At 35.9% G+C, this 23,604-nt stretch overlaps 2 protein-coding genes across 4 annotated transcripts; one reads left to right on the top strand and one right to left on the bottom strand.

Annotated features, from left to right (window-relative positions):
* The first annotated feature begins 63 nt into the window (after nucleotides 1-63).
* Nucleotides 64-22,481, top strand: LOC127857654 (chromatin accessibility complex protein 1-like). The gene is made up of 3 exons (XM_052394233.1): nucleotides 64-230; nucleotides 16,498-16,618; nucleotides 20,245-22,481. The coding sequence occupies exons 1-3, from the start codon at nucleotides 111-113 to the stop codon at nucleotides 20,331-20,333; spliced, it is 330 nt and encodes a 109-aa protein (XP_052250193.1). The 5' UTR covers nucleotides 64-110; the 3' UTR covers nucleotides 20,334-22,481.
* Nucleotides 2,023-6,405, bottom strand: LOC127857653 (zinc finger protein 862-like). Of its 3 annotated transcripts, XM_052394231.1 has the most exons (8): nucleotides 5,045-5,092; nucleotides 4,604-4,830; nucleotides 4,247-4,365; nucleotides 3,752-3,966; nucleotides 3,084-3,222; nucleotides 2,611-2,887; nucleotides 2,350-2,460; nucleotides 2,023-2,145 (listed from the first exon to the last, which is right to left on the bottom strand). In XM_052394231.1, exons 1-8 carry the CDS (start codon nucleotides 5,088-5,090, stop codon nucleotides 2,041-2,043), a joined length of 1,239 nt encoding a protein of 412 aa, XP_052250191.1. In that variant the 5' UTR covers nucleotides 5,091-5,092; the 3' UTR covers nucleotides 2,023-2,040. The 3 variants fall into 3 exon arrangements, with proteins under 3 accessions (XP_052250191.1, XP_052250190.1, XP_052250192.1); XM_052394230.1 differs by lacking the exons at nucleotides 4,604-4,830; nucleotides 5,045-5,092 and adding an exon at nucleotides 5,958-6,405 and having other exon boundaries at nucleotides 4,247-4,373; XM_052394232.1 differs by lacking the exons at nucleotides 3,752-3,966; nucleotides 4,604-4,830; nucleotides 5,045-5,092 and adding an exon at nucleotides 5,958-6,405 and having other exon boundaries at nucleotides 4,254-4,373.
* Nucleotides 22,482-23,604: the final 1,123 nt, after the last annotated feature.

Genomic DNA, 23,604 nt, shown 5'->3' with positions numbered 1-23,604 from the left:
TTACATGCATGAAAAGTTTGACATACAAATAAATTATCTTAAAGGAAAATGTCTAGTCACATGATTTAAAAAAAATATTTTTCGGCAATCAAGTCAACCAGATACGAAAGATGGCGGATGACAAAGGAAAGTGCGATTTACCTTTGTCGCGAGTTAGGACTATCATGAAAAGCTCGCCTGATGTTAGCAGCATAAATCAAGAAGCTCTTTTTCTAGCTGCAAAAGCTACGGTAAAATGAATCTGGTATTTGCACGAAATATTTATAGATAGACACTCGTGTTATCTGTTTTCGCGATGTTTATAGCTGTTTTAAAAACTCGAAAAGCTATCTGTATCTATGTGGTACTCGAAACTAGTTCAATTATGAGCAAAACATATCGAGGGTGTGGTGTGTGCCTACGCTGTCTGGTAACGAGTTCCAGCCCCAAATAGTACGCGGAATAAAAGAGTATTTATAAATGTCAGTGTTACATGTTGTCAGTTTGATGGATTTAGAATTAGAGTTATGTTGTGAGCGTTTTTTGACTTCTAGAAGATTGTCAGAGGGGACGTCCACCAATTCGTAGATGATCTTGTGGAAGAAGACCAATCATTGGTCTCTACGTCAGTCCTTCAATGGTTGCCATTTCAGTTCTTTGAGCATTTCTGTTACGCTGCTCTTGCTTTTGTAGTTGTTACAGACAAAACAGGCTGCATGCCGTTATACTCCTTCCAGTTTATCAATGTCTTTTTGAAGATATGGATCCCAAACAATGCTTGCATAGTCCAAAATTGAACGTACTAGTGATATGTATGCCTGCCCTTTGAAGTTTTTGTTGCTGTGTCTTAAATTTCTCCTGATGAATCCAAGAATACTGCTTGCTCTGTTACAGACTTAATTAACATGTGTTGACCACTTTCAGTTTTCACTGATCTGGACTCCTAGATATGGATTAGAAATGGTTGTTCAGAGAATAGTTAAATGTTGATAGTACACGTTGTCTATGCATTGTTGTGAGATAACCAGGGATCATCCTAGCCCAAAATTTGAGGGAGCAGTGACTTCTCCTTCCATTGGTATTGGGGAGAAGTGAAAGGACATTTGATCACACGCGTAAAGGTACTTTAATATTAATGTTTCACAATTAATAACCATACATATATCTGAAATAAAATATGCTGAAACACTTACTAAAACTGTAAAACGTGTGTTTTATTTGGCCAAAATACACATTTCATTCATATGTAATTACTACTTAAGCCAAGAGCCTGATGATGTAAGATAAAGGGAATATAGGGCAGAGCCCTAGCATATTGTTCTTATTTTAGTCTTCCTAGGTGCAATTTCTGGTTAGTACATTGCAAATATTGTCAACCAGACTATCCGTTACACTGCATGTTTATTCATCATTCTATAAAAATGTTATAAAGAACGTATAAAATAATTAAAATCGATGAACCATTCGTATCCGAAAACGACTGTACGAAAACATGTCGATATACGTCTTCTGCACTTGCATATCGTTTGACGGCAGAAAATTAAAACCAGTAAACTGTAACCTAGCAAATACGCAATCAATATATTATTTAGTTGACATATTGCTTTAAAATACAATATTGCAGTGATTTACTTTGCTAAAAGATAGTTTAAAATAGCAAGATTACGGACATTAGCAACATCCATAGATTGTACGGTTTTCGGACAGTACCGTAGAGGTTTCATCATTTACTGCTCATGTCAGTTCCAATCAGAAATCAATAATAAAGATCGGACAATGTCTCATGACGATATAATAAACGCATAACAATACCAATACAAATACTATATATTCTTAATGCTATATTTTATCCCCTTTGCGCACAGTCTTCACGCTAACTTTTTTAGACCAATAGCCCTTCGGGCTAATTAGATAGAATTTTTAATAGCCCGAAGACATTTTCAATAGCCCGAAAAGGTAAACATAAATGTTTCGCTAGGAACAACAAAAATATTCATTTCTAATCAGAAATAACTACTTCTAATGAGTAAAAACATATGCCTGTCCCATTTACAACATTTATTATTCATTTTTCAAAACAACAGAAAAGGCATGCTCCGCCGACATCTCCATATCTTCATCGTCATCATCATCATCATCATCTTCATATTCTGAGTTCTCTGGCACCTGGAAAGACACACAATGTCACATACAATGTTATGTTTGCTAGATTGTTTTTAGTAGAATGATGTCTGTCTAAATAAAAAGTCATTTTCCCAAACAATGCGTTATTTTATTGTCAAAAATTGTGGTTGCCTATCATTAATCATTCAATTAATTAATGAATGTATACATGAGTTATAGTTAAATATATATTTAAGGGGTTGTAACCTTGTTGCTGGCAACATCTTTTTCGTCCTCTTCTGACACCACGATACAGTCCCCTTGGGATCCTGGGGCTTCTCTCTTGATTCTGCGGGGTTGTCCACTGGGTGTTGAAGTCTAAATAAGAAATTACTCTTAAATCAATCATGAATAATTATATAACAGTATAACTAATTCCTGCATCATTGATGAGGAAACGGTTATGATAACAATTGAAATTTAATTTTTTCTAATAAAAAACTATAATAACATAGGCTTTAAAATTACCATCCAGTGCTTGATCGCAAGGTCTGGGTCAAATTCATTGATGGATGGAGACGTGAGCTTCACCATCATCACATCGTTGAGGCGTCCAGCACGGAGACGGCCCCTTCGCTTGTTCTTGAGGAGCTTCATGGCGGAGAATGATGTCTCGCACTTGACAGAGGTGGGGGGCAGGGCCAGAGTAATGTCAATCAGTGTGAACACTGCATATAGTTGCTGATCCGCCATGCTGCCCATTACAGTGACCCAAGTCAGCTTCTGCCTGTCTTGGAATGGATATCTATAAATAAAACAAGGCTTGTCACCGTAGGATTACATATGCCCCCTTTTTCAACATTTTTCGAAACCTAAACACAAAACCTAAACGCAAAGTGTGACGGAATTTCAGAAGGACAGACAGACGGACAGTGCGAAATTGATTTCAAAGCATACTTTAATCACAAGAAATGAATATTATGTAAGTTTAGATTACAAACCTGTGGTAGATCAGTGTCCTCAGTGTTGCCCATTGGTCCAACACATCTTCTAAGGCGATGCCCTCACTAGATTTCCCAAATGCAACATCTTCAAACTGCCTGTAGAGAGTCTCAACTTCTTTGTCTCCGAAAGTGCTATCTAAATTGGATACACATTAAGAAATACAAAATCATGTTTAATCACTTATCAAATTTCAACGCATATTTAATCTAAGTGAATGACTGACAAATATCAATTTATATTATTTCTGAATGTCAAAAGCATTATGGAACCATTGAAATCTTTGAAAATACCGGTAATAGTTGCATTCTAACTTCGTCATACTAGTTTACAAAATCGTTTTAAACATTATGTTTGAGGGTAAATTCTTCTAAGATTAAAAATGTAAAACAATATAATTTTAAAAAGGAATCCACTGGCAGCCCTATAAGGTACTGAAAAAACTGATAATCAAAGTAACTGTAGTAACTGAAATATAATGTCATTTTACATGAACACAACACTTTAAACAAAAACATGGGAAGGGGCCTGTTCAACCTCAAATGTTTCGGTTTAATAAGTAACACAATTTTATTTTTTTAATCAAAATCGGTGAACAGGTCCCTTTCATTGTCAACTTGATGAAATTAACTTCAAACACCAGCAAACACTTTCAACGTTGTTAAACCTTTAATTTCATCCGATGTAAGGTCCGGCCAGTTTTTAAATGAAGAAACCATCGTTGCAGATACAAGATCTGATGTTGGAAATCTAGCCTCTAGATTTTCAACAATCTCTTTTATAAGAGAACTCTGATCTGCCTTAGCCTTAACACCTCTGAATACAAGCTTCTCTTGCTTGTAGGTTTCTGATGCGCTTACATCAGAGACAGTGCTATCATCTCTGAAAGTTTAGCGATTCTCTGATAATATCATTACCTAAATCAGCTTTTAGCAAAAAATTGCAAGGACTTACTCTGCTATTCACAAAATTAACCACAAGCTTCAAATTAGAAAATGCTGCAGAAGAAAAATCAAATTTGCTACAACTTGTTCTTCATGAAAACCCACTTATTGTTGAATACATTATTGTGTTCAGTAAATTTGGCTAACAATTGGATAATATTTCCCTGTGAGTTTATATAATACAACAATACAAATATCAATACTAAAAAAATACTAACTTCTCACACAGCTGTGAGATGGCAGTCTTTGAGGACTGCACTCGTCGAGCAGCATCTGCGAGGCTGATGAGGTCTGTCTGTAGGTACAGGGAGAGGCTCTGCAAGTTGCTGATGACGCGCTGAAAATGTATTTAAAACTTTTATTATAAAAATTTTAACAAAGAACACTGACATTAAAATCATTAACAAAACAAGATAAGATTGATTTTAATGTTTTGTTAATAATTTTAATTTTTTTTTTTTATTGTTTTGCAAATATATGTAATCATTAATCATTAATGTTAAAAAAAAATATGTTAGAAACGTTTGAGTGCTAGAAGTTCACTATAGAAAAAATAAGCAAAACCTTCAAGTTACCTTTAGTGACAGCATGTACAGGATAAGGTTTCCATCCCTCATCATCTTAGCTAACCCTTCTGCCTTGGCATTCTGATGTGATGCGTTTTCCAGTTGATACAGGAAGAGTTTATACCCTCTCGAGAATATATTGAGAGCTTTCTCGAAGTGTGGCAACCACCGTGTTCCCCCAATTCTAGTAGGTAGAAGCATTTTCATGTGAAGAGCCTCCGCAGCTCTTTCAAGACCTAACAATTGAACACATATATTTTTTTATTTTGACATTCATGATAATTCCTTGAAAGTTAAATTAATTTAATAAAATTGGATTATAAATAAATCATTTAATAATTTGCAAAAAATATGAAAACAGTTCATAATAAAGGGTGGTTTTCTTTTGCAGATAACATTACAAATTCTCAATTTTATTATTAATCAATATTATATCTGATTGCATTGTACCTTTCTTCTGCTTTGGACTTCGACGAAACAGATAGAAGAGGCCCATGAGAAGACTTGTGAGCTTCTCATAGTTCTTGGGGGCACACTTTTTCATGGCATCCTTAAATGCCAGCTCTAACCTGTGAGCAACGCAATGTGTCACCACAAGGTGGGGCCAATCCTTCTTCAGGAGAGAGGATACACCGCTGTGGATACCTGAATACAATGAATGACAATATGTGGACGATTTTTTAACATTGATGGGTAATCGTGATACATGTTGGAATAAAAGATTGTAAAATGACACAGTTTAGGCGGTGGCCCCAGCTTTATTCAATGATGTTTTATTTTGTGTTGTTTCCCATTGTGCCGTGCTGTTAAGCAATTTGCCATTTAAAAGGACAAAAGATGGTAAATGATAAAAGTGCTATACTCTGACACAGCTGGAGTTTCACTTCTTTATACTGATAAAATATCAACTTATATAACAGCTCCTCAACCTTTACGTATACATTTAAACAAGACCTACCCATCATATTTGCAGCCCCGTCAGAGCAAAATCCAACCAGTTTTTCTTTCATGACATCTGTATGTTCCAGATCCTGTAATACTTGTAGTACATGACTATGAATGTCTGCACTACAAGCTGATGCGCTGCAACCAATGTCGAGGAAAATGTCTCGGACATAACCATTTGATGATGATCTCACATACAGGGATTCCATGTCGTCTCCAGTGAAATCGGTTGATCCATCAATCATGAGACTACACCAATTTGCACTTTTAATGCTTGATAAAGAGTCATTGCGAGTGGTTCTGGATATGGAGGTACAAAACTCAGCACAAGCTTTGTCACTTTCATACTGGCTACTGGTGGGCAACCCCTTCATTTTATCGAGCTGGCATATCATCTCATAAGTTTTAAAACTTAAATTGTTCTTGCAAACAGCATGAGCATTTCTGAACTTGTTTACAAGTTTGTCATAATCCGCCTGTCTTAAGGTCTTCAATGCTTTGGCTGCAGTGCTAGACGACTTGGGTGTTGATTTTGCCTGTTTGGCTTGAACTGCTTTAAAATGATTCGGAGAATTTTCGTGTAGCTGTATGCCATCAATGCGGAGATACGACGAGCCTTTTATAAATATATTGTCATTGCTACTGGGTCCATAGAATTCGATGCATAATTGACACCGCATCAATTGCGTTTCAGGATCGTATTGCAGCCATTCTCTACCTGATTGCCATGATTGTTGAAATGTTCGAACTCTCTTGACTTCGTAAGCTCTTTTAGAAGATACAGGGTCGGTCGGCTGCTTACGTTTTTTACCTGGTAACGCCCCGCTCTGGTATCGAAGTTGGCTGAACGCCATCTTGAGCGCGATTTTAACGCATGGATTTTTTTTTAATGAGTCATCATACGTCGATGTCCGCTTTGAACAAACGGACCAATCGTAACACTACGTCCATCACCGGAGTCCCGTAAGAGTGGAACACGGACCAATCGGGACTCCTCGGACAATTACGCCATATCGGCGATCGTCACTCGGGTGTATTTGGTGGAAGGATATGTCTAACGCCTCTAGGCGGAAGATATTACACCGAAAATATAGTTCGGGTTACACACCAATAAATTTGCACTAAATTGACCGATAATATAGATATAGAAGGACCAATATCTCTGAGGAGTAAAATATATAATATTTATGTCTGTTATTGTTTAACAATAGTTGTCATTACATACAAAAAATATTCAAATGTTAATTAAATGTTTAGAAAGCCAATTAGTTGTTTCCTGAAGTGAAAATAACAACATTATTCAAACTGAAAAGAACCAGTATTTCTTAAATTACATTAATTACAACATTGCTGATGTTCTGCAGGGCGACAAACTTTGAGATTTAATCCATATGTTTAGGTTCTAACCCATAAACAATCCTACAACACTGTACAGTGGTACAGGGAAAACTCTTCGGTGTAATATAAGAAATAGTAAACTCCACTTTGGTCCCAATGGCATTATAGTGACCAGCCGGGCAGTCACGAACTGTGTATGGACTGAGATGTTTCATTATCCAGCAGGTTTCTTGTTTGAACCTCACAAATTTTCTTATACTTAAGTCCCATCATATAAATTTGTTGTTTTTACATATGATAATTCATAAATCTCTTATTACATTGTAATTACTTTAATCCTTATGGTAGGGGAGTTAGACAGTATAGATAGATAGATAGAGATATATATTATAGGGTATTTGATTGGTTTAATAATAATGGGATAATATTATGTTCTAACAATTATTTATTACAAATAAATTAACATGCAACAGGAAGCAGGGTTGGAACGAAAAACCCGCCCCGGTAAAACCCGCTGGGAAAACCCAGTTTTTACCGCCCCAGGCAATACTCTGAAAGTGGGCAATAATGGGCAATACTATTTTTTCTTCATTTAATATGCAGTTGTAATTATCCCCACGCTTTTTGAAAAAAAGGTGGGGATATTGTGGTTATCTCCGCCGTCCGTCCGTCTGTCTGTCTGTCCGTCCGTCCTGGCCACTATCTCCTCCTACACTAAAAGCACTAGAACCTTGAAACTTACACACATGGTAGCTATGAGCATATGTGCGACCCTGCACTATTTGGAATTTTGATCTGACCCCTGGGTCAAAAGTTATAGCGGTTGGGGTGGGGCCGCGTCAGAAATTATCACTAATTTTTTTAGGTTATTTTACATTTACTTCTTTATTTCTACACCGATTCACTTCAAATTGATACTGGACCTCTCTTATAACAATACGGTCAATCTCAACCATGCATGGCCCCATTCCCAACCCTGGGGCGCCCCGCCCACATAGGCCACACCCACCAAAAATTTCCATTTACTATAATTTTTTCATTTCTACACGGATTCACTTCAAATTGATACTGAACTTTTGTTATGACATTAGGGTCAATCTCAACTATGCATGGCCCCAATCCCAACCCTGGGGCGCCCGCCCACATAGGCCACACCCACCAAAAAATTCCATTTACTATAATTTTTTCATTTCTACACGGATTCACTTCAAATTGATACTGAACTTCTCTTATGACATTAGGGTCAATCTCAACTATGCATGGCCCCATAACCAACCCTGGGGCCCCGCCCACATAGACCACACCCACCCAAAATTGCCTTTACTATAATTTCTTCATTTCTACACCGATTCACTTCAATTGATATTGAACTTCTCTTATGACTATACAGTCAACCTCAACTATGCATGGCCCCATTACCAACCCTGGGGCGCCCCGCCCACATAGACCACACCCACCCCAAATTGCCTTTTACTATAATTTCTTCATTTCTACACCGATTCACTTCAAATTGATACTGAACCTCTCTTATGACAATACGGTCAATCTCAACTATGCATGGCCCCATTACCAACCCTGGGGCCCCGCCCACATAGACCACACCCACCCAAAATTGCCTTTTACTATAATTTCTTCTTTTATACACCGATTCACTTCAAATTGATACTGAACTTCTCTTATGACAATATGGTCAATCTCAACTATGCATGGCACAATTACCAACCCTGGGGCGCCCTGCCCACATATGTCACACCCACCCAAAATTGCCTTTTACTATAACTTCTTCATTTCTACACCAATTCACTTCTAATTGATGATGAACTTCTCTTATGACAATACGGTCAATCTCAGCTATGCATGGCCCCATTACCAACCCTGGGGCACACCTAGGTCAAACATTCGGCGTGGGGATACGCGTCGGCCTCTGCCGCGCCATTTCTAGTTGTTTTTTATCATCCTTACTTTTCTGTCAGCCTATGATGTAGCACTATCTGTAGCTTTGCTCACTTGCACTGCCTTAGAACATTTTTGAAGATGAGTTTTTAGTCTTTCAATTTTGGCACTCAATTCACAAGAACATGCTTTACACTTGGTTTTAGCCTTATTTCCTTCTGTGATTTTATCATAAAATCCCCAAATAGGATCTCTAGGTTTCATGTTTGTGCAGATTACAAAAGAATTACTATAACAGAAATTAAACTTAAAGTCAGAATTGATAATGAGGGATCAAGCGCATGATTTAGTTGGTTAAAATGTAACAAATAGTTTCTAATTATTAATAATTCATGGATATGTTTTATAGAGACTAATAATTATATAAGTTATATAATTGTGTAATATCTTTATTACCCAGTAAAGCCCATCCCAACCATCCAAAACAAACACAAAATGAATTGCACTTTTTTTGCAGAAAAAAAGTAATTATTAACATGCATCCACATGAAGTAGAAGTTAATGTGTAAATTATAGAATAGAATTGCTAAAATTAATAGTTATTTTCTGTTATGTACTAAATCATTATTATCATTATGCAAGTTGTGCTGTTGTATAATTTTGTAATGTCTTTGATACCCAAGAAATGCCCATCAAAACAGACAATGAAAAAGAATTTCCATTTTTATGAAAATGAGAAGGAATTATGAATATGTTTTTTCACATGAATTAGAAGTTGACAAAAAGTTAATTTTTTTTAATAGACATGTTCTTTTAATATGTACAAACTCATTATTATCGTATAAGTTATACAATATTGCAATATCTTTATTAGCCAGTATTGCCCAGTAAAACCCAGTTAAACCAGGATTTTCCCAGTATTACCAGCCCGGGCCAGTCAATACCATAAAAACCGGGTTTTATGCCAACCCTGACTGGAAGCATTCCAGAAATGCCAGCGCGCTCGAAAGTGCCCTTTTCACAAAATACTTCGTGTCGAAAGTGCCCTTTTGACAAAAAAGCCCCCCTGCCCTTTTCAAATCCCAGCTGGAGCACTGTAATAGTAGTAGAAGTTAAATAGAAGAAGTAGTAGTAGTTGTTGTTGTTGTTCGTGTTGTAGTAGAAGTTAATTAATTAGTAGTAGTAGCAGTTGTAGTAGTTGTAGTGGTTGTGTTTGTATTTGTATTGAATTCTGGTCATACAACATAATTATGCAGCTGCTAATGATGATGATGATTAATATGATAATGCTGCTGCTGACTGTGATGATGATTATAAGTGTTTTGTGAAAAGGGCACTTTCGAGCGCGCTGGCATTTCTGGAATGCTTCCTGTTGCATGTTAATTTATATGTTATAAATAATTGTTAGAATATATTATTCCCATTATCATTAAACCAATCAAATATAATGTCTACAATAAAGATTAAAGTAATTACAATGTAATAAGAGATTTATGAATTATCATATGTAAAAACAAGAAACGTGTTTGTCAGAAACACTATGTCCCCTTCTGCGCCGCTTTGATTTTATTTTTTTTACCTTTGACCTTGAAGGATGACCTTGACCTTTCACCACTCAAAATATGCAGCTCCATGAGATACACATGCATGCCAAATATCAAGTTGCTATCTTCAATATTTCAAAAGTTATGGCAAATGTTAAAGCTGGAGCAAACAAACACACAAACCAACCAACCAACAGATAGGGCAAAAACAATATTTCCTCCACTATAAGTGGTCACATAAAAAAGTAAAACACACTGTTCATGTATCTTTTTATTTATACATGCATCAACTATTCTGGTTATGAATAAATTGTTTTTAATTATATAAAAAATGAGCAAATAAATTAAATGGAAAACGTACAATATTATGTCAAGAGAAATAATTAAGCTGTAAAAATCTCACCAGTTTTACTTTGATGTTGCGATAAGCACATTCAGCATTTTCAGTATCTACTGATAAATAAATATATAAAAATGCCAAATGTCCAAGATACCATGACGTCCTCCTCCAAAAGTTGAATCCTTCCGACTCCATTTCATCCCTGAATAGTCCTCTCACACATTCCATGTAAGTTTCCTTGCAATGTTTTATTTTGAATCATTTAAGTCCAAAAAATTCAGCAGGTTTTAAATTTATGATTTCAAAGATAACAGTCATTGCAACGTGTTCAGTGAATATTCCAACAATAGACTGGCATGAAAAGGGGCTCTTTTTGAAGCACAAACTGCACCCAAGAATATATTATAGCTGACCGGGTTTGATGTAGCCTGTCTTTTTTTATATAATTAATTACCATTTTTCACTTCCATGTGTTTTTGATGACCAGCGCCATGCTAGAAAATAGTATGTTCCCCACAATGCTTAGCGCTCATTTGCACAGGTCTGAAAGATCTTTTGTTGACACATTTCCCTTAACTGGACTTGATCCACTGACCCTTGGAGTAAAAATCAAGTGCTTAAACCAATGGGCCATCGGGTCTCACATAGTCAGTGGTTTATGTTATACTATATTAGCAATCCTTGTAATGTCACAAAATCAAACTATAACAAAAGAACTCCCCAAATTATTTTTGTCATTCAATGCTATAGATCTATTCATAAATGAACATGTAATTGTAAACATTGGATCTTAAAAGCTCCAATAAAAACAAGAATACAATTTAAAAAGTAACCCTCAACTGGGCTCGAACCATGACCCGTCTACCGCTTAGACCACTCGGCCATCCATGCTCATACAATGATTATGAGTGATGTTTTTTATACTTTATGTAAGCAATCCTCGTAGAGTCACAAACTATAACGAACACAGTCGCTTTAAAATTAATTCAATGTCAATAATGGCATCTTTAAATTTTAACAATTTTTTAAGTTGTGAGAATTCACAGATCTACACTTATTATTATTTAAAGAATGTAATCTTGCAACAGACGAGCTACAAAAAACACATTTTAATTTTTCATCTTTACGTCGGGTTTGAACCGAGGGGCCGCCATCTTGTTTTCAAAAGTAGTTCCAAATCCAATATGACGGCCGCCTTCGTACATCAGAGAGACGGTGTGGTGTAGCCCACTGTCCGATGCGTTCAGATTGGAACACGGACGTGTTTATTGGCTAACGATTTGTACCGACTACTTCCATTGACCGATACGCCTTTAACCCGAAGTGACTGACCGGTGTTCATGTAATTATTTCACTATGTTTACAATTTTACGCTCAAAAATTTAATCGACCGGTCGGGCTATTTTATATGCATTTATGATCGACCGACCGGCCAAAAAATCGACTCGGGCTTCGGGCTTATAGGCTAATTCGAAGACTGTTTGCGCACAATAAGTCACTGTTTAGCCGTTGGTTATTTCTATTCGATCTTTATTGCTTATGCACATTTTTAACTGAATTTAAATTGGCAATTTATCCCAATTAATTCCGCATTATGCAGCAGGCTCAATTTGTAATTTGACTAACGACAGAGAGTAACCTGTACTCTTAAAAACCTCCCGAACATTTCGTGGGATATTTTTCAACAATACATGTTTATGTTCTATACCAGCCATAGCTTAATTATTTCAAGATTTGTTGTGTTTTATTCGATTATACATACATTGATGAAACACACCCTAACATTCTGAAATACCCTAAATTGTAATTCTCCCAACTGAGTGTCGCGTGCCAGTAATTCTTATGTTTAAATGGCGTCATTGACTTTAAATGGAATGTTCCCACGTGCTTGACTGGGTTTTTTAATTAAACTTTTAATTTGTAAGTCTGTTTCTCTGTTTGTGATATTTGTTAAGCTCAGTACTCAAATATATTATGACTGAAATTTAGCAGTGAGATTCGGACTGTTTTAAGTTGAACAAATCGTCAAGCATAACAATAATTGACCATCATGTTAACAATGGCTGTATTGGTTCCCGGCAGCCTTGACAAATAACAAGAGCTGATTGAAAAACTGTAAATGAGATCAGAAGCCTGGCATTCTATACATAGATGGTTACGTCAATACACTATTGTCAGTAAGACCGGCTTGTACACAATGCCTCAACTGGAATAAACCAAAGTGACTTGCATCAGCAGTCAGTAGATCAGATAACCGATTATTGCACACAGCAAACAATGGCAGTATTAGTGACGGCATTGCACACACGTGCGGCAGATTATTAAAGGAGAAAATATAAGAAAATGTCGGCGATTTTGTTTTCACTTTGATGTAATCAGAAAGCGATATCAAGCATCGTGAGGCAACAAAGTCGCCTACGTCCCCCTCTAGGATGATCCCTGATAACACTTTGTTTCGTTTAACCTCATTCCCCAGTTTTTTTACCATTTTTCAAGTGAATGTAAGCCCTTTTGTAGGTTGATATGATCTTCTAAAGAGTTTATGGGTCGATACAAAAGACAATTGTCGGCGAAGAGACGTACTTGAGATGTTACACTTTTTGGGAGGTCATTGATATGGCACAATATAGTAGGGAACCGAGCACTGTACCCTGGGGCACTCCTGAGTCTGCTGTGCATGTAGAAGAGGATTCACCTTCAACAATAATTTTTTGGCTTCTTTCCATTAAAAAAAATTGAATCCATTTTAAGATGTTACCCTTTATTCCATAATTTTCAAGTTTGTATAGTAGTTTCCGATGTGGTACTGTATCAAACGCCTTACTCAAATCTAATATAACCATGTCTATTTGTTTCTTTTTGTCATACATTTTCATAATATCATCCATAATAAGTATTAACTGGCTTTCACAGGAATGTCCACTACAAAATCCCTGTTGAAGTGATGTTAGTATGTCATATCGCTCTAGATGATTTAAGATGTGTCGGCACAAATGTGTTCTAAAGTTTTACAGCAGATGCTTGTTCATGATACTGGGCGGTAATTACTAGCTTCATTACGATTGCCCTTTTTAAATATAGGTGTGACGTTTGCGTTTCTCCAGTCTGTTGGTACATTGTAAGATGCCTGTAGATAGGCTTGACTGGAAGATATGGGTTACTGCGGGTGCAAGTTCCTGTGAGCAATGGCGGAGTACTTTATTCGGAATACTGTCCGGTCCACTAGCTTCATTTACATTCAGTGCTTTTAGAAGTTTTTCTACTCCAGGAATTGTTATATTTAATTTTGTTATTTCATGGTAACAAGGTTCACTTAACTCAGGGTTTCTTTCTTTTGGGTCTTCCTTGGTAAACACCGGTACTGATTTGAATTGGTTGTTTAGAATTTCAGCCTTTGATTGACTGTCCTGATATAATTTTCCGTTACTTTTTAGTCCTGATACACCCACATTGTCTGTGCGTTTTGATTTTTATTTATTTCTAAAAAGACTTATTGTTCCCATCTTCCATGGACTTTGATAGGGATTCATTCACGTAAGACCAGTGTGCATTCCTTAGTTCTTTCTGTAGTTTACTTGTATAAAGTTTAAATTGGTCCCAGTCTTCTGATGCCTGTGTTTGTTTAGCTTTTTGGTGTAGTTTATGTTTTTTCTTGATTTTATTTTTCATACTTGATGTAATCCAAGGATGACTGTTTTTTTTAGATGTTAGTTTTGATGGTACGTTCTTATCAAGTGCACTGTTAATACCATTTTTGAAAGTGTTCCAGCATTCTTCTGGTGATGACATATTACACACTTGGGAAGATAATTCAGCCATGTTTGTTTGTATAATACTCCAGTTTGCTTTCTTATAATTGTAGATTTTCCTTCTTTTAGGCTTGTTATACTTTGGCTTGATGTCGCAGTCTATAATCACTGTTTCATGGTCTGAGATACCAGGCGCTGTGTCACATGATTTAACTAGACTTGGGTGGGAAATAAAGCAAAGGTCGAGATTATGATCTTTTCTTGTTAAGTTTATTTGTACTTGTTCAAGACTGTGTTCTTCTGCAATGTCTAAGAGATATTGGTGTTGGTTAGCTTGGTTACAAATGTACATCCAGACATTACATTAACCGATTTGGCGGTAATCATTCAAGATTAAACTTAATCGCCCATTAAGTCCAATAAAAGTTGTTTTCATTTGCACTAAAGTTATTGTTTGTGTCAATGTCCTTGTTTGATGCCTACATTTATCCTAAGTTGACACTGTTGACTTGCACAACATGGATACAGTGCACATACGTTAATTCCAATCTATCACTACCTAAGACAGTAAGGCACTATGGCCTAAACATACAATTTGTGCTAAGAAATACAATGACTTCATTTACCAGAGCAATAGGTGCAATCAAATGAACAATTATTCCCACAGCTTTCAACAAATTCCAGCAAAATTGGATGTCTTTTTACAATTCTTTCCTTTTAAAACTTTAGTCCATATAAACAGACTCCATTTGCACCCCTTCATGAACATAATGGCAATTCTCCACAGTGGATTAGTGCGCATCTCTTAACAGACATCGTTCGTTACCTTTTAAGGAAAGCAATGAATAAACTTCAGAAATACATTAAATTTACCTGAATGGCAACCTACTGTTATTCTTTGCATGAACCCTTCAAAAACACCACAATGTATCAACACACTATTTGTGTTGGAATGTTTATGGCGAAATTTGGAACAGTGTAAATATTCTTAAATGGTTATCAACATAGGCAACATCACAAATAACAATGTGCAAACAAGATTGGTGTTCTGCAACCTAACTGATAGTGACACTTTGAGTCAGCAAAATTGCGACAATGTTCCTATATGGTGGTTAGAAGTACCAAAGAATAACAAAGTAAACAAAAAGCAATTATTTCTTGCTTTAATGGTACTGTTTGCATGAGTTTGTGCTTTAGACAGGTAAACATTAATTGATTAATACGTTTTTGAAGTATCAGTGTTTCTAAGCGGTTGCAGTGATCAAATTTTGCACCTTAGGACAACAGGCAGGGCATAGGAACTCTCAGCAACCCGTTTGGTTATAAAGCTGAGTTGAATTATTGCAACTAGTAAGGCTCTATATGAGTAGAATGAACTCACCCAATTCTGTAACCTATGTGTTCAGGCAATTATACTCAGCAGGGTTTTTAATCTGATTTGGGGGAAAGGGCCTGGCCTTTTTGTAGGGGTAAAAATATGGCGCAATGCGCCAGATTTTGGAAAAAATAACGAGTCTTAAATAATCAGTTTAACATAATGTTACCGTTTTAAAAACAAATTCAAAGCAACAGATATTTTAAGTATGCAATATTTTTATATTTTCTACAATGGATCAGGTGAACTTATATAATTAAAGGTGTAAAAACTTTATTTTTATTTTGTTTAGATATCATTGTTTAGTGGAAAATCTCTCAAGTAGTGGACAAATTTGTCTAGGGGAAAGGGCCAATATTAGGCAGGTCTCAAAGAAGGAAAAAAAACTGTAAAAGTGTTGTATCCCAAACTCCCTATCCTCTAGTAAATACAAGAAGTGGAATCTTTGACCTATCCATAACTCCCTATCCTCTAGTAAATACAAGAAGTGGTATCTTTGACCTATCCATAACATTAACTCCCTATCCTCTAGTAAATACAAGAAGTGGTATCTTTGACCTATCCATCCAGATACAGAGTAAACTGAAAGAAAAGTGTGCTCAAAGTGGGCTCAAACCCATAAACTTTTGACTAAACAGTACTACTTTTTAAATTAAAATTAGTTTATTAACAAACAAAAATGCAGCCTCATTTTTATTTACTCATTGCATTATTTCTAGGAGATGTTTATTCAGAGTATGGCGCAGGTCTCCCTGGAACAGAGCACCGACAGAAACCAGCTCCGGTACAACGATCTGGCTGATATAGTCGACAGCATTGACACTCTGCAGTTCCTACAAGGTACCGATACTCAATCAGAAGTCCAGGTTTTCGGCTCTTTGAAAAAGGCCCAATCCCATATCACATTTTTTTGTAAATCAAATGTTGGATAAGCAATTCTTAAACTTCTTCAAGTGTTTATTGTAATGAAGCGCTTGATGATTTAGAATTTGAATACATACTAAAATATAGATACCCTCTTTTGTGGAAAAACAGAGATTTTTGGTAAACAGTACTTTCCCAGTGGATCAAAAATGCTCAAACTGGGGTTGAACAAAATCCCAAATTGAACTAAGCCTGCTTCTGTTTCTGTCCAAAATAGAACAATCAGCTGGTGAACAAATCAAATTAATTAGTGGTGTTTTACCCTGTGCTTTATTAATTCTGGTTTTACATTCCATGGCATTATATCAATAGAGCTGTTTATGGTGTATCTTTATATTGATTTAAGATTCTTTTTAACCTGATCTGTGGTTTTACTCTTATAAGTGATAATAATAAATACTATGCAAACAAAATGACCAAGGTCATCAGTCACATGGATGCATTTTATTGACAAAGTTTGACTTCATTAACAATCTATGTAACAAACAGAATCTGTCTTTCACTAAAACAGATGAGCGTCTTTAATTCAGCTGTGCCGAAAAAGATGCAAACAACTCAGTGAACAATGCAAATGAACAATATATATAAAAAGACGCTGTTTTGTGGGAGTTAAAAAACAACAAGTTATTAAATATGTTTGTCCTTTATTAGATTTTTTTGTGTATACAAACTTACAAAATGTTCATTTTTGAAAGCCTGGTAATGATTATTTTAATGGACATGAGAAATTTAGTACAAAGTAATTATTTAGACTTCCCAATTTGAGGATGTCACAACTTGCTTGTCTAAATTTAAGGATTTTTTGCTCCTTTTCCCAATAAGAATGTTACTAGTTCTTTACTGAATTTTCCCAATGGGACCAAAAAAGATCGCTGTAACATACAGAGCATTACCGACTACTGTCTGCTGATATGTTCAAATATGTCAGAGAATATAGGGGTACTATATAGAAAAAATAACAATTTTTAAAAACAGACTCCTTTTCCAAAAATGGAAAGAACAAGAGCTGTGTTCGTGAAACACAATGCCCCCTACTGCGCCACTTTGAAGCAATATTTTTGACCTTGAAGGATAACCTTGACCATTCTCCACTCAAAATGTCCAGCTTCATGAGATATGCATGCATGCCAAATATGGAGTTGCTTTCTTCAATATTGCAAAATTTGAATTTTGACCTTGACCTTGAAGGATGACCTTGACCTTCACCTTTCACCACTAAAAATGTCCAGCTCCATGAGATGCACATGTATGCCAAATATCAAGTTGCTATCTTCAATATTGAAAAAGTTATGGCCAATGTTAAAGTTTTCGGACGGACGGACAGACGCCATATATTTTACATTTTACCTTGAAGGATGACCTTCACCACTGAACATGTGCAGCTCCATGAAGTACACATGCATGCCAAATATCAAGTTGCTATCTTCAATATTTAAATAGTTATGGCCAATGTTAAAGTTTTCGGATGGACGGACAAACTGACTGACAGGCTGACTGACTGACTGACTGACGAACAGTTCAACTGCTATATGGCATCCTACCGGAGGGCATAAAAACCCAATGACAATCGTGATTATATGATCCTAGCTTAATTCCATTTTTATGCCGCTGGTAGGGTGGCATATAGTAGTCGAACTATCAGTCCGTCTGTCAGTCTGTGATTCTGTCAGAAAACTTTAACATTGGCCATAACTATACATTGTAGTTGCCAGTTTGAAGTTCCTTACTTTCTTCCTTCCTTCTGTCAAACTTTTGTTACAGTTTCTCATAGTGCCTTCAATGTTTTACCGATCTCTTACATATTTGGCATGTAGGTACTTTGCATGGGCCTCTACCTTTTGATGAGGTTTGAGGTCACTGGGGCCAAGGTCACTGAGGCTAATAATAGATTTTCCCATCACAATTTTGTTACAGTTTCTCTTAGCACCTTCAATATTTTTCTGATCCCTTACATATTTGGCATGTAGGTACCTTTCATGGACCTCTACCTTTTGATGAGGTTTCAGGTCACTTGGGTCAAGGTCACCGAGGCTAATAATAGATTTTTCCGTCACAATTTTGTTACAGTTTCTCATAGGGCCTTCACTATTTTACTGTTCTCTTACATATTTGGCATGTAGGTACCTTGCATGGACCTCTACCTTTTGATGAGGTTTGAGGTCACTGGGGTCAAGGTCAAGGTCACCAAGGCTTATAATATATTTTTTTAGGTGGGTATTAACACATAGATTGACAAAGCGCATCATCGGGGAGCATCCATCAGTTTCACTGATATTCTTGTTTCCATTGGGCATAGGTCTGATTACCGGACCCAATTTTGAATGAAAAAAAAGCACTGGCCAATCAGCTGTTTTTGTAGAGATAGTAACACAAGAGAGTGTGAGATTGTACATAACTAAATTCAGATTGCCTTTAAGTTACATGTAACATGTTATATGACTATTACAGATATTTATGACCCAATACCTCTGTGGTTATTATATCAGGAGATTGACAGAAAGAGTACATTATACTATCAAAGCAGAACAGTAGTCGATTGTACTGTCTTGTGACAGCTCTTGTCTCATTTGTGATTTGATTAAAATATTTTAATCACCTGTATTGAAGCATCATTTTGACACACTTGTTGAACATACAAAAACATAAAACATTTACTGGAAAAAACTAATTGTTTAATTGATGCATTTGAGTATTAACAAACATGCCTATTTACTTTATATAATTATGAAACATGTATTCAGATACAAAATTCCTGTGAAATTAGTATTTTTAGAATTTAATTTCATTTTGATGTCAAAGCCAGTTGTAATTTAAATCCCGATTGATTTCCTATAATATTCAAAGTTTACTGAAAAATCCAGCAATTTGTTTACAGATACTTAAGTTGAGAGAATTGGTATGCATAGATTGATTTTGTAAAGAACAAACACCAGGTAGAGAACTTAACATTATGGGAACAGAAACTGTCAATTGTTTTGTATCCATTGATATAAAAAACAACAGATTAACTATGGTTATCAAAATGAATGGAAATTAAAATGTTCAATTTCTATCGCAAGCCTGGTGTTTTGTCTTCCGTAAATTCCAACATCATGTATTAAATAGTGTTTCACTTATTGTGCTTTTTATTAAACTATATACATACATTTTAGATGTTACGTTTTCAAGCACACATTTATTGCTCACACTGTAGGATTAGCAAATGTTCACTACATAATCCCGGGCATGTTATGCACATAATATACATGTACATGTAGATGAGATTCTGCATTTCTGTAAAAAAATACACTCAAACTTACAACTAGGCATGGAAACAAAAATAAGAATATCTGAAAACGTACAAGTTTCCCAGATACAATTCTCATATGTAATAAGGAAGGAGCCTGTCATCTGACTGAATAAAATCCAGTACATTCGTTGTTGTTTGCTTCGGTCTTAATTCCCATAATGGTCCTTGTTGACCATACATCCTATATGTCTTGTTTTGCGATAATTATATTGATTTTAAAAATATTGTTATTTCTTTCAAATCTGTGTTTCAGATATAATCCCTAAGAAGATCAAAGCCAGTGAATATTTTGAAATAATAAAAAAATGGGAAGCAGAAAATGGAAACGACAGTGACTCTTGAATGAAGCTTGTTGAATGTATTGAGTGTAACCAGTGACTCTTGAATGAAGCTTGTTGAATGTATTGAGTGTAACCACAAATTGGGCCTCCATCTGAGACAACGCTGTTTATTGCGTGTGCATAAAGTTTCAACCCGGATTAGCCTGTGCAGTCTGCTTTTATTGTACTTTTGTTCAGACGAAGTCTCTTCTTTGCAAAAATCCAGTTCAGATGGAGGTGTATGCTAATCTGGGACGACACATTTCGCACATAAATTAAGCCCCATTTTCCCATGTTCCAGAGATAATAAGACACAGTGAGAGTCTGGTATTTTTAATCCCCCGCCATTGGTGGAGGGATATTGTTTTGGCCTTGTCCGTCTTTCTGTCCGTACTTTTGTCTGTCCGGAGCCATATCTTGGAAGTGCTTTGACGGATTTCATTGAAATTGGGTATGAGTATATATATGGATACTGGGATGATGCACGCCAAATGGCATTGTACACCATCTGTTAATAATGGAGTTATGGCCCTTTGTACCTTGAAAAAATGCTTTTTTGAGTGTCAAATATAACACTTTTGTGTCCAGAAGCATATTGGCAGGGGATATCAATCCAATATGTTTGTACTTATAATGATATAAACAGTATGCATCATCATACATATATATGTGAATATAACCTACTATGAGATATTTGTGTATGTGTTTTACACATCTATTTATTATGCCCAGTAAAGTTATGACCTTTCGTCTATTGCTACAGTCGTTTTTATTCAGCATTGGTCTGAGAAAACAGGGCTTAATGCATTTGTAGAATGCCTCGTCCAAAACTACGGACAACAGTTTCCACTATTATTTTCATTTAAAGAAAGTCTCTGGCTGTCCCGGTCAGCGCAATGTTTAGTTCACAAGCCTCTCATCTAAGCATCCGGTGTTTAGGCCGCATTCCAAGAAGCATGTTAGTTTAATTGTTGGTCACAATACCAGAAGGGTGGGGTTTCCTCCGAATACTCCAGCTTCCCCCCACAAAACAATAGCGATTGAAATTCTTTCAGTAACAACTAAGTAGCTGAAAATTGCAGCTTAAATACAAAATGTTCCAGTATTCCATCTTTTTGTGAATCTATTAAGTTGATAAGGAAGGAGTTTTTGGACTCACTCTGGGTTCACACATAATGCAGCCTCAGGCATGGAAGGACCTCGTAAACTTTGAAATACACACACCCCACAAAAGAGGTCCATTCCTAGGGAACCTCCACTTTATGCAGAAAGTGTGGTCCCTGATACAGGCTTATCTGGGACGACATTTTAGGCACATCTTCATAATGATCAGATTCGTCAGAAAAGTCCATAATTTAACATAAAAGTATTGATATAATAGCAAAGCAGTTGATCGTCTCGGCTGAAATAACGCTGTAAATATTGCGGATGTACAGCTCTGACCTTACAGCAAGGGAGGTAAGTCAGTCAAACTTTTGGAAAACGGTGCGTTATTGGGAGCTTTACCTGGTGATTTATGGCTTAAGGCGTAACGCTAAATTATTGCAAATATGTTTATTCCGCATTTTAAACATTTATCTTTGATATTATAAAGTTTTCAAAAGGGTTAAAATTGACCTTTAAGCCCTGTTTTCCCAGATTGCAGTTCATTGATATTCAAATTCAAACATTATCAATACAATGTTGTACATTCCAACTCCAATACATTGTGCTGCGTCAAGTTTTACCATGGAACACACTGTTCTATTCAATAATTTATTACATGTAAATTAAATATGTCGATGTGTAAGACCATTCACTGAAAAGTATTTTCAATGGCAGAATCTCATGTCACCTAGCAGTACAAGTCACTTAAAATGGACATGTGTGTAGTTTTGATTTTTTATTTACAATAACCTATCCCAGTGCAGATTTCAGAACTTAAAAACCTTTTATTTTAAGCTGATATATAATGTTACATATTGTTGTATTATATATTGTCAGAAAAGATGATAATGCATTGGAACTGTCAGAGGCAAAGTTTCACCATCATTTTTGTGTTTTCCTGCAATTTTGCAAGTTGCACATATCAGCTGTTAAAGACCAAACAAGTATGAAGCACTACATGTGTATTGTTTTACCATTTTGTGTGAATTGGAAATAGTCTTCAATATTAAATTAATAAACTTTATGGTGTTTTAATGTTTTTAGCCACACGTATGACACTTTGTACAGTACATTTGTGGTGTAGAATTTTGGAATACAAACTTTTGACCGATAATAATTTAAACAAATTATCATGTTCACTTTAAAATAATAACTGAATTTTGTGTGTGTATTAAATTCATGTCAAAATAGGCAGGCTTAAAGTATAAATTGGCACAGTGTATGCTTTTGTGTTGTATTTTCTGTCCGGTATTGCAATGGTCACTGGCCTTTAAGAAACTTGCTTCTGGCACCCAGAGATTCCGTCTTGAGACTCATTATCTATAAACAAGAAAGCTTAAAAAGCGTACGAAAAAATGCCAGTGTTTTAATGGTATGTTGATGTTAGGAATCAAACCTATACACTACAAAATATTAACATTTTGCCAAAAAATCCAAAAATAAATGACTTTTCTCTAGTTTTTTTCAGTCTGCTGACTTTTGAATTATAAAGAACACAATTTAAAATAATGTGTAGTCTTGACACGTGATGACCTATATTTCAAACGCACCACTATTGTTGCATTTAAAATGATGCATACTGGAAAATGAATACTTGTATGTTCCCCCAAAATAGAAAACATGGTCAGCTTTGTCCATCTGTGTACGGATGTGTGAAAGGCATTTCTGCCATTATTTTTACCCATAATCTTCAATTTCTGCCCTCTCTGCATTTTGCACCACGCAAAGTTACAATAATTTGAACTTTTAAAACCCTATATCCAGCATCATAACAGGGTTGACAAGTGCATATCCAGCATCGTAACAGGGTTGACAAGTGTATATCATATCCAGCATCATAACAGGGTTGACAAGTGTATATCATACATTTGTATCCAGCATCGTAACAGGGTTGACAAGTGTATATCATATCCAGCATCGTAACAGGGTTGACAAGTGTATATCATATCCAGCATCGTAACAGGGTTGACAAGTGTATATCATATCCAGCATCGTAACAGGGTTGACAAGTGTATATCATATCCAGCATCATAACAGGGTTGACAAGTGTATATCATACATTTGTATCCAGCATCGTAACAGGGTTGACAAGTGTATATCATATCCAGCATCGTAACAGGGTTGACAAGTGTATATCATATCCAGCA

Source organism: Dreissena polymorpha, chromosome 14 (genome assembly GCF_020536995.1).
Source record: "Dreissena polymorpha isolate Duluth1 chromosome 14, UMN_Dpol_1.0, whole genome shotgun sequence".
NCBI classification, from domain to species: Eukaryota; Metazoa; Mollusca; class Bivalvia; order Myida; family Dreissenidae; genus Dreissena; species Dreissena polymorpha.
The sequence above is the reverse complement of the archived record's forward strand: the minus strand, read 5'-3'. Positions and strand labels throughout refer to the sequence as shown.